We start from the raw sequence: 17,842 nt of genomic DNA on the forward strand, positions 1-17,842 counted from the left end.
TACTATTTCAAAAAGCACAAAGACTAGGGGGCATTCAATGAAGTTATTAGGTGATATATGTAAGACAATTAAAAAATCTTGTTTTACTCTGCATAATTAAACTCTGGAATTGTTGCCGGAGGATGTGGTGAAAACTGTTTAGTTTTAGACAAGTTCCTGGAAGGAAAGTCCATAAACAATCATTAAGATGAATTTAGGGGAAGCCACTGCTTATCCCTGGGATAAGTTAAGCACCAAGGAATCTGTCAAACTTTTGGGATCTTACCAATTCCTTTGATCTGGGTTGGCCAGTGTTAGAAACAGGATTCTGGTCTTGATGGACCTTTGAACTGTTCCCGAAATAACAAATCTTATGTTCTTTTCTGGTCTTCCCAACTAGGGTTCCTTAGCGAAATGGTAGTTTAAAAAAAAAAAAAAAAAAAAAAGATTTTTGGTGTAGAACACTGAACGGTCTTGTTTTTAAACTTTTTACAAAGCTACACAAGCAAAGGAAACTTTTTATTTAACAAATGTTTTCAGTCTGACTCCTCAGAGACTTAACAGATGCACTATATCAGTTTTTATTGCAATTTGTTAAATTGAAACTAGTAGGTTTATGCTGAACTCCTAAAAATTTTTCCAAGTAATTCAAGTATTTCTGTATGCTTTCAAACTATATTGCTCAATTTCAGTTTGACAGTTATTTGGCTTTATTATACTTTGTTTATTTTCCTTTTACTCCTTTTGTAAACTTTTTTTTTTTTTTAGTTTAGTATCATTTTTTAGAGATTTGATCCAACAGTTTCCTTCTCTATCTGGCTTTCAGCTCAAAAAGGTTGAGATCTTTGTGCCAAAGCTTTCATTCGCAGAGACACATGGATGGGAATCATTTCTCAGCCAAATAACATTTTATTGCTTAGTGTGGAAACAAAACTAGTTATTTTCTATTAAATGTGATTCTTTTTCAGGGCTACACATCCTTTTGGAATGACTGCATCTCATCTGGTTTACGTGGCTGTATGTTGATTGAACTGGCATTGAGAGGTCGTCTGCACTTAGAGACTTGTGGTATGAGGCGCAAAGGTCTATTAACAAGAAAGGTAAGGAAGGTATTTGAAAAAATAGATAGGAACTTAGAAAACCTGAGGGCCAGATGTACTAAAGTTTTTCTTCCATTTTCTGTCTGTGAGGCAAACATTTAATTAGTACATGTGGTCCTAAGTCTACTTTTGTATCCATATATGTGTGTGTATGTTCCCTGTATGTACCAGGATCAGTCCAGACGGTGGGTTATGTCCCCCATCCAGCAGATGGAGTCAGACAAGGCTTCGGAGGGTGCTGGCATAAGTACATGTGCACCCTCTACAAGAGCTCAGTATACTTCTGACTCCAGCAGATGCGAGTAGGGGAACCTGGAGCTTCCCCCCTAGGAAGGCTATCCTTCTTTTATTTTGTATGGTTTCTAGGCTGGATCAAGCTGACGCTTAAAGTTTAAAAAAAAAAAAAAAGTTATAGTTTGAGGGAGGAGTGACTTGGGGCTTGCAGGCAGGGCTGCTTACAGTCTCCTTTCTTCCTCCTTCCTCTTCCCTTCCTGCACTCTGATATCCTGCTGGGTAAGTTTTAATTTGTTGGTTTCTCCGGTTCTGTTTTTTCCTTTGCAGCAAGGTTCTCTGGCGTGCCGGGGAAAGCTGGTGGTGCCAGCCTCTTCCCCCCCTTACCGCTCAGCCCCCGCGGCCCCGCGACGCTCCCATTCCCCGGGGCCGCCGCAGCAGGGAGGTTTCTTCCCTGCTGCCCTATTTAGGACTTCTGGGGCAGTGCCTGCACGCTCGCTGAGCGTGTTTCCAATCTACTTTCTATTTTCTACTATCTTCTTACTAAATTTCTACTGCAACATCGAGCCCCGCACTCCTGCGGTGATACCCTTGGGGTCCCTCCCCCAGTAGAGTTTCCTGGGGTGATTTCCGTGATCCCCCGGAGGTTTAAGACCTCTGTCCGGTGGCCGAATCGCGGCAGGGACATAGCCCCCGGGCGAGGCTCGGGCTTGGCGAGCGAGGCGCCTCGGTCCCGGCGTGGACGAGGCAGCGGGTGCATATCCTCAAACGCAGCGGTGAAGGTACTTGCCCTCTCCCCCCACAGTCGAGACCGCCCGGGTTCCAGCCGGGAAGCGCCGAGGATCAGGTAAGGCGTACATCTCTTATTTTTGGTCTCCGAGGAACCGAGGATCGGCGGCGTGGCACGCCGTGGAGGGCGCCATTTTGTGGGCCTTATTCAGGTATTGAGCGCCCGTGATAGGCGCATGTCTATGACTAAGCACATATTGTATCCATCATTGTGCGTATACTTATTGCTGAGAGCATATTGAATACCATTGAGCGTGTATTGCTAACCGCTTATTGCTGAGAGCATATTGAATACCATTGAGCGTGTATTGCTGACCGCTTATTGCTGAGTGCATATTGAACACCATTGAGCGTGTATTGCTAACCACATATTGCTGAGAGCCTATTGCATACTGTTGAGCGTATATTGCTAACCACATATTGCTGAGAGCAGATTGAATACCATTGAGCGTGTATTGCTAACCGCTTATTGCTGAGAGCATATTGAATACCATTGAGTGTATATTGCTGACCGCTTATTGCTGAGAGCATATTGGATACTATTGAGCGTATATTGCTAACCGCATATTGCTGAGAGCATATTGAATATCATTGAGCGTATATTACTGCCGCATATTATTGTGCGCCTGTTCTATTAAGCGTATATTGCTGCCGAATATTATTGTGCGCTTGCTATATTAAGCATATATTGCTGCCGCATATTTTGTGCGCCTGTTCTATTAAGCGTATATTGCTGCCGCATATTTTGTGCGCCTGTTATATTAAGCGTATATTGCTGCCGCATATTATTGTGCGCCTGTTCTATTAAGCGTATCTTGCTGCCGCATTTCATTAAGCGCTTACTTTTCAATGGAACAGAACGCCTCAGCGTCTTCAGCGGGGGCGCCTCCTGCCTCCGGCATTAAAGCCCTTGGCCTCTGCTCCGCATGCCAGCTTAGAGCCACGCACAGTGAAGAGCCAGACTCCCTATGTGCCCAATGTGAGGAGGCCGTGGGACCCGCAGGCCAGGACCAGTCTCAGCCATGATTTGCTGACAGTTCCCCAGGGGCTACCCCGGATTTAGCGGGCAGTCTCGACCAATCTTGGAATCCCGGGGGATCTTGTACCCTGGCGATTAGAGACCGCTTCAATTTCCTGGGTGGATCTCTTTAAGGGGATTCATGCCTTTGTACAGATGCAGACGGCTTCTCGTCCAGGCCCTGCGGTTCCTGCTGTGGCTGCGACTGCGGCGGCTGCTACGACTGCTGCTGCGGTTGCGGCTCCAGCGGATCCTGTTCCTGGACCCTCACGCCCTTATCGTGAGCGGGACCTCCCGCCGCTAGACAGTCCGGATCAGTCGGACCAGGAGGTTTCACCGGACGAGTCCGAACTCCCGGACGAAGGGGAACTTCCCTCAGGGATTGAGCCATATAGAACCATGAGGCGGTTCTTCCCTAAGGAGAATCTCTCCGACCTGGTGTCTCAGTACCTGGCGGAGTTGGATATTACAGGTCCCAGCGCTATGGTACCCTCTGCGCAGAACCCCCTGCTGGAAGGTCTTCGTCCTACAGCCCGCCATTTTCCATTCTTGCAAGCGGCACAACAACTGATAGATTTAGAATGGGCTGCACCAGCGGCCTCATTTAAAGGGGGTCGGGCCCTGATGGGCATGTACCCCCTAGCACCGGCTATCCAGGAGCTGCTGGCGTGCCCTCAGGTGGACGCCTTGATTAGCGCTGTGGTCAAGCGCACTACCATTCCAGTTGAAGGGGGGGCGGCCCTCAAGGAGCCTCATGACCGGCGACTGGACGCCATTCTGAAACAGACTTTTGAGGTGGCAGCTTTATCTTTGCGGATCGCAACCTGCTGCACAGTGGTGACGCGTTCCTGTTTGTCACAGGTCAGGAACAACGCTCCAGCAGCAGACATGGAGTCAGCTCTCTCGTTCCTCACGGATGCGGCATCATAGAAACATAGAAATGACGGCAGAAGAAGACCAAATGGCCCATCCAGTCTGCCCAGCAAGCTTCCCTCATTTTTTCTCTCATACTTATCTGTTTCTCTTAGCTCTTGGTTCTAATTCCCTTCCACCCCCACCATTAATGTAGAGAGCAGTGATGGAGCTGCATCCAAGTGAAATATCTAGCTTGATTAGTTAGGGGTAGTAGGGGTAGTAACCGCCGCAATAAGCAAGCTACACCCATGCTTATTTGTTTTTACCCAGATTATGTTATACAGCCCTTATTGGTTGTTTATCTTCTCCCCTGCCGTTGAAGCAGGGAGCTATGCTGGATATGCATCGAAAGTGAAGTATCAGGCACATTTGGTTTGGGGTAGTAACCGCCGTATCAAGCCAGCTACTCCCCGCTTTGTGAGTGTGAATCCTTTTTTCTTCTCCCCTGCCGTTGAAGTTATGCTGGATATGCGTGAAGTATCAGTTTTTCTTTTCCCCTGCCGTTGAAGCAGAGAGCTCTGCTGGATGTGTGAAGTAACAGTTTTTCTTCTCCCCTGCTGTTGAAGCAGAGAACTATGCTGGATATGCATTGAAAGTGAAGTATAAGAATGGAGTGATCAAGCTAGTTGAAAGGCATCAGGAATAGAGGAAGGTGGAGGTAGTAATTTGGTTATTTGGTTTGGGGTAGTAACCGCCGTAACAAGCCAGACCTAGTCCGGACAACAGCCAAGGGGATCTCATCCTCCGTAGCCGCCAGGAGGCAGCTCTGGATCCGGAAATGGTCAGCCGATGCTCCTTCGAAGACACGCCTCACCAGATTGCCCTTTAAGGGCTCTTTCCTGTTTGGCAGCGGCCTTAATAAACTGGCCAGCACATGGGGCGCCTCTCCAGTACCTCGACTGCCGGAAGATCGGTTTAGAAGGAACCAGCGTGCCTTTCCAAGGCCCTCCAGGGGTAGAAGCTCCCAGCGCTTCATTCCCTACAGGAGTCTCTATCAGGCACCTCGTCCTCAGGCCCGGAATCAGTCCTTTCGGACCAAGCAGCGCAAGAGGGGAGCAGGCCCGGGCTCAGGTCCCGGCCGAGCCTCACAATGAGAATCCGCCGATTCATCTGGGGGACGGGCCATAGGGGGCAGGTTAACCCTCTTCTACCCCAGATGGGTCGAGATTACGTCGGACTAGTGGGTCCTCGCCATCATCCGAGAGGGGTATTATCTGGACTTTCATCACCTCCCTCCGGACAGGTTTGTGGAATCTTCATGTCCCATACACAAGAAGGCAGCACTGGAAGCTACCCTGGCGAGGTTCCTGTCCTTGAAAGCCATCATCCCAGTTACCTGCATGGGAAGTGAATTCTGGACACTATTCCATTTATTTCATGGTACCCAAGAAAGGGGGCACCTTTCGGCCCGTACTGGACCTCAAGTCAGTCAGTCGATACTTAAGGGTCCCGAGGTTTCGCATGGAAACTCTGCGCTCCGTCAAGACCGCAGTACAGCCAGGAGAATTCCTCACGGCCTTAGACTTGTCGGAAGCCTACCTGCATATCCCGATCCATCCGGATCATCAGCGCTACCTATGCTTCAAGGTTCTAGGACGCCACTTCCAATTCCGGGCTCTGCCCTTCGGGTTGGCCACGTCACCGCGGACCTTCACCAAGGTGGTCGTAGTGGTAGCAACGGCACTCAGACGGGAAGGAATCCTGGTCCATCCCTACCTAGGTGATTGGCTGATCAGGGCGAAATCACGAGAGGAGAGCCATCTGACAACCGACAGAGTGATCGCCCTTCTGGAAAGCTTGGGCTGGGTAATCAACCTCGGCAAGAGTTGCCTACAGCCTTCCCAGTCGCTGGAATACCTGGGAGTACAGTTCGACACCCAGGCAGACACAGTCAGTCTCACTACCAAGAGAAGGTTAAAACTTCAGACGCGTATCCGGTACTTGATGGGAGCCAGTCGGCCCATAGCTTGGGATTATCTGCAGGTTCTCGGCCTCATGGCATCCACCCTGGAAGTGGTACCTTGGGCAAGGAACCATATGAGACCTCTGCAACGCTCCCTGCTCTCTCGCTGGAGCCCCAGTTTCTGGAACTATTCCACGCACCTACCTCTGCCTGCCACAGTACGGACCCAGTTACGGTGGTGGTTACAGTCCAACCACACGAGCAGGGGTTCGAAGATGTCCTCCGCCATGTGGACTCTGGTCACCACAGATGCCAGCCTGAGCGGCTGGGGAGCACACTGCGAAGGACTCACCGCACAAGGGCGGTGGAACAGAGAAGAGTCAGTTTGGAACATCAACCGTCTAGAGGCTCGGGCAGTCCGATTGGCATGCCTTCGATTTGCTCACAGACTGAAGAACAGAGCAATCGGTGATGTCCGACAACGCCACCACGGTGGCATACATCAACCGTCAGGGCAGAACCAGAAGTCGACAAGTATCTCTGGAGATCGCCCCACTGATGGCTTGGGCAGAGGCGAATCTTCAGGACATGTCCGCCGTCCACATTGCCGGGAAGGACAACACCACGGCAGACTTCCTCAGCAGAGAAAGCCTAAATCCAGGAGAGTGGCAGCTGTCACCCACAGCCTTCCAGATGATTGAGGATCACTGGGGGATTCCGGACATAGACTTACTGGCGGACAAGTCCAATGCTCAAGTACCCAGATACTTCAGCCGCAAGCGCAACCCGTTCTCACACGGAATCGATGCCCTGGTTCAGCCATGGCCTCCAGGGACTCTGCTATATGCCTTTCCTCCGTGGCCTCTGCTGGGCGCCATCATCCACAAGATTCAGAAACACCGGGGCCTAGTTCTTCTTGTGGCACCAGACTGGCCAAGAAGACCCTGGTACGCGGACATGAGAAGACTACTGTTTTGAAGCTGCTGCAGTCTCACACAGGTTCTGTTGACTTTATGACCTAATGGAACAGGAATCGATGGCAAGGAAAATTTTTTTAATTTGTTTGTGAAGCAGATCTGGTCTGGAAGTCATAAAGCAGACTTAGGTAGCCAAACAACATCCTTTTGTTGTGCAGAATTTGAGAGACTGCTGAAAATATGTGGCTGTCGTACAGGAAACGCCCGCATTGTAAATGGGACTACTTCCTGCTGGAACATGCACTGGGATTCTTTCTTATGTTTAGCATTTTTGAGTCTCGCTGATTTTATGCAGCTCTGTTTTGCTGGTGACTAATGTTTTGAATAATTATTTGTATTTCCATTTCTGATGTTCATGGTATAGTAAATGCAGCAACTCATCTAAAAGTTGTCTTTTGAATGCATTCTGTTTATTTTTTAACAGGTGATTTGCAAGTCTGATGCACCAACAGGGGATGTTCTTCTTGATGAAGCTCTTAAGCATGTTAAAGAAACACAGCCTCCAGAAACTGTACAAAACTGGATTGAACTTCTTAGTGGTGAGAGATGAATATAACATTTGAATTATTTTTTCTAAAAATGTTGCTATATTGCCAAATTAAATTTTTTTGCATGTACTGTCTGCTACACATTTCTTTGTAAAGAGGCCCCTCATTTTCAGTTTTATTTTATATTCTCTGGGAATTTGTGTGTGTGTGTGATTTAAAAAAAAAAAGAAAAGTGAGACTTTTTTCCACTGATCTTTCCCCTGTTTATTTTGTTATAATAAACACTGAAATTCCCACAGAAAATAAAATAGAAACTGAAAATGAAGGTTCCTAATTATAAAGCATGTCACCTCACTATAGATCCTCTTTCCTTGTTTAAAAAATTAGAACTGACCGAACAATCGTTTAAATCAGCAGTGTATTTTTCTATGTCAATCTCATCCCCAGCATATTTTGTTTAGATTCTGTTAGCAGGAACTTATAGCCAAGGAGAGCATGCTTTTATAAGACTACTGAAAACCAGGTTGCTCTTAAGGATTAGGGGCATGGCAGATTTGCTACTTAAATAATACAAACAAAATAACTAAATTCTAAAACATATATTGTGGAAGGAATGTATTAGTATTCACTTTTGTGGTCAGAAAGCCGCATCCTCCTACTTGGTCTTCAGTCTGTCAAACCAGCTGTATTTTGATGTAGTAAATGGTGTTTCAAGTAAGCAGCTATTTATATGAAAACTCGGTGCTTGTGCTTTCTGTTCCCTTTCACAGCCTTATAAGCAATTTCTTTTATCTCTGTTAATTTGTCACACTGATCAGATATTTTGAATGTTTCTAATCAGTTTATCAGTTATTTCTTTATGTAACAAATTTTTCCCAAAATATTGTGACTTAGTATAATTAAATAATCCAAAATGTAAGTTTAAATTGGAGAGCACCCAGAAGCTTAGTAACATAGTTAATGACAACAGAGTTATTTATTTTATTTTTAGATTTTTTTTATATTCTGCTTTTCAGCACTTCAAAGTGTTAATCAAAGCAGATTACATTCAGGTACTATAGGTATAACACCATAAGGCTTACAATCTAATTTTGTACCTGAGACAATGGAGGTTAAAGTGACTTGCCCAAAGTCACAAGGAGCAACAGTGGGATTTGAACCCTGGGTCGAAACCCACTGCTCTAACCATTAGGTTGCTCTAACCATTAAGCTACTCCATCCAGATGACAATGGTCTATTCAGTCTGCCCAAATGAGATTGATCCATTTTGGGTAGATCTACATAGAAATTATTATATGCAATCCAAAGGAAAGCATAGTTACTATAAAAAGTGTTCTCAGTAGACATCAGGATGAATTAGCCGTAACATGGATGCGGCATTAAAACCTTTTCTCCTAGCTCCTAGAGCTTTTGCTCTACTGAGTTGCTGGTGTTCCCATGCAAACACTGCCTTGTGAGCCCCTCAGTTGATTGTAGAGCTGAGCTATAGCTGAGTAGTTGACTCTCCAGGGAGGCAGGCTGGTAATTAAGCATGGCTAATTCATCCTGCTGTCTCCAAAGAACACTATTTACAGTAAGCAAACTTGCTTTCTCAGTCAACAAACAAGATTGAATTAGTCATGATACATGAGGAGTCCCAAATTGAGGGTTGCAGTGTAACACTTGCTGAAAAAGCAACTTGGACCCCACCATGTAGAGTGGACTAATGCGTGAACAGGCAGCACAAAACTGCTTGTCCAAATTTACTGTCGTTTCTTGATAGATTGTCCATGGGGCATGAAAGTGTGAACTTTATGTAACCCCGATTATATAAAAAGGGCTCCAGATGTGATCTGGGAAACTATACTCTTTAGCCTGACTTCAGTGCTGGGAAAATTATGGAAACTATTATAAAGAATAAAATCACAGAACATATAGATAGACATGATTTAATGGAATATAGCCAACATGGATTTACACGAGGGAAGTCTTGCCTCACAAATCTGATATATATTTTTGAAGTGGTGAATAAACATGGATAAAGGCGAATCGATAGATGGTGGTGTATTTGGATTTTCAGAAGGCATTTGACAAAGACCCTCATGAGAAGCTTAGGAGGCGATGTCCTTTTGTAGATTGCAAACTGGGTAAAAGACAGGAAACAGAGTAGGATTAAATGGTCTGTTTTCCCAGTGGAAAAAGGTAAACAGTGGAGAACCTCGGGATCTATACTTGGACCGGTGCTTTTTTAATATTTATAAATGACCTGGAAAGGAGTATGTGAGGTGATCAAATTTGCAGATGACACAAAATTATTCAGAGCAGTTTATTTAACAGTTTTTCTATACCGACATTAAAATACACATATCGGTTTACAATTTAACAAGAGGTGGAAAGTACAATAAAACAGGGGAGGCACAAAGCAGATTGTGATAAATTGCAGGAGGATCTTGTGAGACTGGAAGATTGGGCGTCATAGCAGATGAAATATAATGTAAATAAGTGCAATGTGATACATATAGGGAAAAATAACCCATGCTCTGGTTACATAATGTTAGGTTCCATATTAGGAGTTACCACCTAGGAAAAAGATCTGGGCATTAAGTTGATATTTAACTTGCCAGTGCTTATGCTTTTCCCTATTTTCTTTAGATGGACCCTTCCAATTTTTGAAGGAAGATCTTTTGGCTAAAATAGCCCCTTTCACCTCCATTTTTAACCATACCAGCAATCATTTGGCCTTCCTTCCACCTTTCTTAATGCATAGAATATATCTGGACTGCACTTCTAAGATAGTATTTTTTAACAATGTCCATGCTTGTTGTACACGTGTATCCTTTGCAGCTGCACCTTTCAATTTTTTCAAACTATTTTTCTCATTTTATCAAAGTTTCCCTTTTCAAAGTTTAGTACTTGAGCCATGGATTTACTTATTGTCCCCCTTCCAGTCACTAACTAAAATCTAATCACGTTATGCTCACTGTTGCCAAATCCTGTGCTCCATATAGAATTGGATCTAAAATAGCTCCCTCTCTTGTCTGTTCCTGAAGAAATTACTCCATAAAGCTGTCATTTATTCCATCCAGAAACTTTCTGTCTAGCATGTCCTGATGTTAGATTTACCCAGTCAATATTGGGGTAATTGAAATCTCCCATTATTACTGCACTATTAATTTGGTTAGCTTCCCTAATGTCTGTTAGCATTTCATCATCCATCTCATCTTTTTGGCCAGGTGGATGGTAAAATAGTCGTATTGCTATACTCTTCCCATAAAGATTCTAGTGTGCATTTAGTGTTTTGCAGGATCCTTATCCTGTTGGACTCTATGCCATCCCAGACAATAAAGCTCCACCATCTCACCAAGCTGCTCCTCCCTATCATTGCGATATAATTTGTATCCTGGTATGGCACTATCCCATTGGTTATCCTCCTTCCACCATGTCTCTGAGATGCCAGTTCAAGTCTATCTCATCATTCACTGCTATACACTCTAACCCTCCCATATTTCTTAGACTTCTGGCATTGGCTTACAGACGTTTCAAAGTGTGTATTCTCTGTAGCATGCCGTGTAGCCAGATGGACTCAGGACCAATGGGTTATGTGCTCCCTGCTAGCAGATGGAGACTGAGCCAGGTTTCAAAGCTTATGTCACCCTTGGTATACCCCCCCTTAGTGACCTCAGCCATTCGGTGTCTCTCCGTCTCCTAGCAAATGTGGATTGTGCCTTCCCTATCGGGAACACAGTACTTTTTAGAAGAGGAAATTTAACCTTTAAATTTTAGCTTTAAATTGGAGAAAGATTGAGCCCTGCTCTCCTGCAGTGATACCTAATGGTCCCTCCCCCAGCTGAGAAATCCTGAGGTGATTTCCGAGATCCCTCAGAGGTGTGTTTTGGTCTGGTAGCCGGTTCCTGGCGTGGACTTTGCTGCTTAAGCAGCTGAAAGGCAGCGGGTGCAAGAAGCCAAGCGCCGTGGTGACAGCTTATGCCCTGTCCTCCTGCAGTTTCTGTACTCAGCCAGTAAGCACTGAGCCTAGGTAAGTAAAAGAACTCTTCCTCCGATTCAGAGATGTGGAAGGGCTCCTGTAAGCCTTTCCTTCGGTCTCTTGCTCGGCGCGCCATACCGACAATGTTCCCGATCCCGTTTGGGTAAAAGAAGGGGGTTTCCAAGCGGGTTGAGCGGCCCTCCGATGGGCTAGGCTCGGTGAGGCACTCCACGTGGCAGGTCGTGGCAGTGTGGTTTTGTGCGGTGCTATTTTCCCCCATAGATAATTGGTATGAGCTGTGCAGGCCAGCCCTATTACGCACATAAGTGCTCGCATACATATGTGCTCACCTGTGTGCATACCTACGCGGGAAAGTACATGCATACATTTGCATACAACTGGATGCTTATACTTGCGTGTGTCAGGGCAGATTTGTGCGCACTCAAGTTCAAGCGCTAGCTGGCTGAACACACAGGCTCCAACAGCAAAGAAGCACAAGCGACACTCTTTTGTGCTGCCTGCCATATTAGGACTGCACAGTCTGACCTTGAATCCTTCCTGTGTCAGCACTGTGAGGAGGCCCAGGGAGGGCTGGACTCTCAGAACTTCTCCAAGCCCAGTCCCCTCCCAGTCAGAGGACGGGTCAGCCATGATCTTATCCAGTAGTACCCTGGATTTGAACAATCCTTGGACTGCGTCCTCCTCGGGAGAGGGCAGTTCAGTGGTACCTACCCCAGTTCCTCCTGGCCTAGGCATGGACCTGACAATCTTCTCTTGGGTGGAATTCTTTCAGGGCCTTCAGTCCATTGTTCTCACCCTCTGTAGTATTGCACAAGTCCAGGGGTCTGCCTCGACACCAAAGGGTTAATCCAGCAAAATACCTTTTAGTGGATGACAGATAAAACCCAAAAGGTCTCAGACATCTCCGTAAGATATGACGGCAGAAAAAGGGTAAAAATTCACTAATTGGTCAAAAGTCCTTCAATGGGAATAATTGGCAAATAGTTGCATTCACGTTAATGAGCAACTGTGCTGAGTAAGAACTTAGTCTTAGCTGACAGTCACAGTTGTAGTGACCTGCACAGTAGCTTCTGACAGTATCGCTCTTGTTCAGACTTCATAAAAACAGCATGGGCTTCAATCCCCATGATTTCTTGGGAATAGAATCCCTGCCCATATTGGTCAGAAGGGACGGGTTCTATTGCCTGCTGTGTAAGAAGCGACTCCACCTCCTGGAAGGAGGTAAGACACACATGATGGATCCAGATTGAAAGTTGAAAAATTAGGTAGTGCCTGAAGCCAGCAAAAGAGCAAGCGGTAACCGGGTTCCACAGTCATGAGCATACCAAGAACTCTCTAGTGAACTTGTGCCACTCCTTCAGGTAGAGTGAATCCTTCCCCCCTAATGTAGGGACTGAGTTTTGGATGTCAAGGCTGGTCAAAACCTAGGCCCAGGTTTGGTCTGGGCCCATTGCATCATTTTCGGCTGATGTCTGCCATGCTGTCAACCTCTAGGTGGAAGTTGTAGAAGCACAGGTGGTGCATGATACTGCTGGAATTGGCAGAAAGGGCATCTTTGGAAGTAGGGATGTCTTAATGAAGACTGCTAGCTCAGAGCCTGTGAAGAAATACTGGACCACCACTTGTTGATCCTTGATTTGGGCAACCGTTTCCCCGAGTTTATTTCCAAAGAGATTCTGTTGCAGGGAAAATCCACCAATTTGTTCACATCATTGCACAGACTGCTAGCCCTTAGCCAAGTTATTCAGCAAGCTCTAGTGGCCACTAATAATGACCAGACTAGTGTCGAACAGGTCATATATTGACAGAGTGAAGTGATTATATACATTCTTCCATGTCCTGAAATGCCTATGGTTATCCAGTGTGGCCCATGTCCCCTGGGCCTAGCAGCAGTTTGTTTCAGAATGCAACTATTTAAATACTGTACCATATAAAACTGGTGAGTGGCAATGTAGCGCAGTGAATATCTTAGTGGCTAGACCAGGGAAACCAGGATTCAAATTCTGTTGTCACTCCATGTGACCTTGGGCAAGTCATTTCACCCACCATTGCTTCTGGGGATAGGAACATTCTTACACTACCTGAATGTAATCTGCTTTGAAATGCCTGAAAAGTCTGTGGGCAGGAAGCACCAAGCTTAGGGCAATCTTTTTCCCAAAGTTGTCTAGCAACCTGGGGTCTTTGCCCAGCAGAGTACTGGAAAAGATCCTTGGGGTTTTTATTGCCTGATTTAGTGCTGATTCCACAACAACTAATTGATGGGGCAGTTGTTTTACCCCAAGCCCCAGCGTTTTCTGAACTCTATATTTGAGGTCCAGCTTTATGGCTACTGAAACGCAGGAGATTGGATTTTACATAAGAACATAAGATTTGTCATACTATGTCAGACCAAAGGTCCATCAAGCCACGTTTACAGCCATGGCCAAACCAGGTCACAATTACCTGGCAGGATCCCAAAAGGTCAATTAGATTCCATGCTCCTTATCCCAAGTCAACTTGATAAGTTAATGGACTTTTCTTCTAGGAATTTGACTAAACCTTTTTTAAACGTAGCTACACTAACAAATTTCACCACATCCTCTGGCAGCAAATTCCAGAGTTTAATTATGAGTTGAGTAAAAAAATATTTTCAACTATTTGTCTTAAAATGTATCACCTAGTAACTTCATTGAATGTTCCATTATCTTTCTACTTTTTGAAACAGTAAAGAACTGTCACGTTTACCCATCCACTCCACTCATTTTATAGATATCTATCCTATCTCCCCTCAGCTGTCTCTTCTCCTCCAAACTGAAGAGTCCTAACCTGTTTAGCCTTTCCTCATAGGGGAATCGTTCCATCTCCTTTATCATTTTGGTCATCCTTCTCTGTACCTTTTGTAATTCTATGCACAATACTAAGCGTTTGGTCGTAGCATGGAGCGATACAGAGGCATTATGATATTCTCTATTTTATTCTCCATTCCTTTCCTAATAATTCATAGCATTCTATTTGCTTTTTTGCCCGCTGCTGCACACTGAGCAGAGGATTTCAACATAATATCCATGATAATGCTTAGATCCTTTTTCTGGGTGGTGACTCCCAATGTGGAACCTTGTATTGTGTAGCTATAATTTGGGTAGCTGTGCTCTATATGCATTATTTTACACTTGTTCACATTAAATGTCATCTGCCTTATTGAATGTCCAGTCTCCCAGTCTTGCAAGGTCCCCTTGCAGTTTCTCACGATCTTCTTGTGATTTAACAACTTTGAATAATTTTGCACCATCAGCAAATTTGATCTCCTCACTTGTTCCCATATCTAGGTCATTTATGAATATGTTAAAAAGCAACAGTCCTAATACAGATCCCTGAGGCACTCCAGTGTTCAAAATTAAGATGAAGAATAAACCACAGCAGAAAACAAACAGGAGTCGTACAGAATCCAAAAACTTTCATAACTTAAACAGTAATTAAATAGATCATAAAATAAAAAATGAGAATATATATGAAGCACAATCTAATTAAAATGTTTAATATAAATACAAAAGATAAGAACATATATTGCCATAAAATCAGATATACCTAGAAACTCTATATGGCTTTGTTTCAACATATGTCTGCATCAGGGGTAGAAAATTTTATTCAATATCCTCTCTTGTACCTAAAAACATCAAACACAAGTCAAAAGAACAGATATATAATATAAAATAAAATAGATAACATACAACATTAAAATAAACATTAAAACTAGACAGTTTTTAACTGTCAAATATTGCACAATATAACAGATTGCCTAAGTAAATAACATTAAAAAAAATTTAAAAAGCCAAATGTGCATAGAATATTTACCTATAAGTCAAGGGGAGAAGTGGGGAAAACTGACACTCAAGTATGTCAGGACAGCATAAAATCTAGTTGCTTATGCTAAAAAGAAAAAAATGACAAAAACGCCAATATCAAAACTACAAATGTAAAATCAACTAAAAGCCAACTTGATACAGACTATCTGAAGATGTGCTACCACCAAACTCAGTGAAAAAGCAATGATGGTGTTTAATCGCCATGATGGTGACACATGAATTACAAAATTAAAGAAATGATTCAGAAATGTCTTTAAGCCATCAAAAACTAAAATTACCCCCCAAAAATAAAAATATCAAAATAAAATAAGTATTAAAGAATATAAAAATAGATTAAAAATAAAAAAATATGGATAACTGAGAAAAAAGGAAGGGGAGGCAGAGGAAAAGGCAGTAAAAAAGACAAAGGGAAGAAAATGAAAAGGAAAGGGGACAAAAGGGGAGTATATGAGAGGGGAGGAGAGAGGATAAAAGAAACTGGGGGGAAGTGGGAAGGAAAGGAGAAGTGGGTATAAGAGAAATGAAAATGGAGGAAGAGAGAGGAAAGGGGAAGGAAGGAAGGGACAAAGGGAAAGAGGAATGAGGAGGGAAAAAGGAGGAAGGGGAGAGGGGATGGGGAAAAAGGACAGAACCCCTTTTCAGATGCTCCTACTCAATAACTCATACTTCTCACCCGTCAGTTCCAAGACTTCAGTACAAGAAGTACACATCCACTATGTGGACATGCCAACATATTAAACCTAAAAAAGTAGGGGACAGCAAAACATCCACACACAAAATGTAACTTCTACTAGTAGATTGTAAGAATCTAACATGGAAACCATCTGTTTAACTTGATTCTTTCTTCCAGAAAACGGGCTTCCAATAAATCATTTACTAAATTATATCCTTAAACAACCATCAAAAACTAGTAAGAAGCAAAAGGGCGGGAGGGGAAGAGCACATTATTAAAAAAAAAACCAAAAAAGAGGCTTATGGCCAGTAGAGATGTGCATCGTTTTTTGTGTTCGTGTCGGGTGTCGTTCTTCGTTTTTCGGCCACCATGGAAAATGTCGTTTTTTTTCGGTTCGGGTCTTTTTTTTCGCGAAAAATCTATTTTTAGTTAGTGCGCGCTAACTCCCCGTTAGCGCGCACTAACAGGAGTTAGTGCACACTAACAAAAACCGTTAGATTTTGTTACTTTTTGTTAGTTTTTGTTAGTGCGCACTAACGGGGAGTTAGCGCGCACTGACTCCCGTTAGTGCGCACTAATCAGAAAAACGAATTTTTGCGAAAAATGGGAAAATCCTGATTTTTTTCGGGCTCCCTGAAACATGCCGAATTGGACATGGTTGGGGACCACTGCTCTAGAGAGAACATTTTTAAGTGATGTTCTCTCTTCCTCTGCCTCTTTTATTGACTTAGATAATTTTTAAACAGGTTTGCGGGCGCATGTTATAGCCTGGATGTACGTACATGTGCGCATAATTTTAAATGGATGCGCGCATGTGTGTGCAACTTCCGCTTCCACCATGTAAGTGGGATTTTAAATGGAATGCGTATCCGCTTCATTGCCAGTTTCACCAATTCGTGCTCAGTCCCCTAGTTTAATAGCCTCCTTTTCCCCCTGTTAACCCCGACCCTTAAAGCCCTGCTGGCATGCCTATATTTTTTTGTTTTGTAACTTGCACGCCATCCATAGAAGTAAAGTTATGCAGTGGGGGACCCCGGCGCCCAGTTATGTGCATAAGTATTTATGCACTGGTTTCCTTGAGAAATCCAGGAATGGCCAGTCCACACCCCCTCCCATTTTGTAGAAAAATATTTGTGGGCACAGCGGCAGATACACACGTACCTGGGCAGGTTTTAAAATCCACTCGCTCCGCACAGGCCTGACATTCATCTATCTCCCAGTTTTGGCACATGCAGGCTTCTAAATTTCACCTATTAGTCTTGCTTCTTATTAGGGTTTGTTTTTTTTTCAGTGGGATGATTGTAGGATATAATTTAGTAAATGATTTGTTAGAAGCATTTTTTCTGGAAGAAAGTGAAATGAGACTGTTTCTAGGTTTGATTCTTACAAATTACGAGTAAAACTTACAATTATATCCCCCTTTTTAGGTTTAATATTATGTTGGCATGTCCACATAATAGCTATGTACTACTTCTATTGAATTCTTGCAACCGATTGATGAGAAATATGAGTTATTGATTAGGAACATCTGAAAAGTTTTTTTTATTTTGTCCTTTTTTCCCCGTCCCCTGTCCCCCTCCTTTTTTTCCTTTTCCCTCCTCTTTTCTTACCTCCTCTTTATCTTTGCTTTCCTTCACCCTTCATTTGTTATACCCATTCCTCTTTCTTGTCTTCCTCCCCTTTCTTTTTCCTTCCCACCTTTCCTCCAGTATCCTTCTTCCTCTTTTATCCCTGTTTTCTTCTCTCCACCCATCCTTTGTCCCTTTCCCTCCCCCCTTTTGTCCTTTTTACTGCCTTTTCACCTCTTCCTTCTCCTTCTTTTTCCTGGTTATCCATATTTTTATTTTTATATTTTTAATACTTGTTTTGTTTTGATATTTTTGTTTTTGATGGTTTAAAGACATTTTTGAATAATTTCTTTAATTTTGTAGTTCATGTGTCA

General features: G+C 43.8%; 1 protein-coding gene across 1 annotated transcript in view; it reads left to right on the forward strand.

Annotated features, from left to right (window-relative positions):
• GOLPH3 (golgi phosphoprotein 3) overlaps nucleotides 1-17,842 on the forward strand; it is an 88,738-nt gene that overhangs the window by 39,971 nt on the left and 30,925 nt on the right. Inside the window, exons 2-3 of the mRNA XM_029579348.1 lie at nucleotides 948-1,079; nucleotides 7,337-7,451. Of these exons, the coding sequence (XP_029435208.1) occupies nucleotides 948-1,079; nucleotides 7,337-7,451 (247 nt within the window). The remainder of the gene's footprint in view (nucleotides 1-947; nucleotides 1,080-7,336; nucleotides 7,452-17,842) is intronic.

Source organism: Rhinatrema bivittatum, chromosome 1, assembly GCF_901001135.1.
Source record: "Rhinatrema bivittatum chromosome 1, aRhiBiv1.1, whole genome shotgun sequence".
NCBI classification, from domain to species: domain Eukaryota; kingdom Metazoa; phylum Chordata; class Amphibia; order Gymnophiona; family Rhinatrematidae; genus Rhinatrema; species Rhinatrema bivittatum.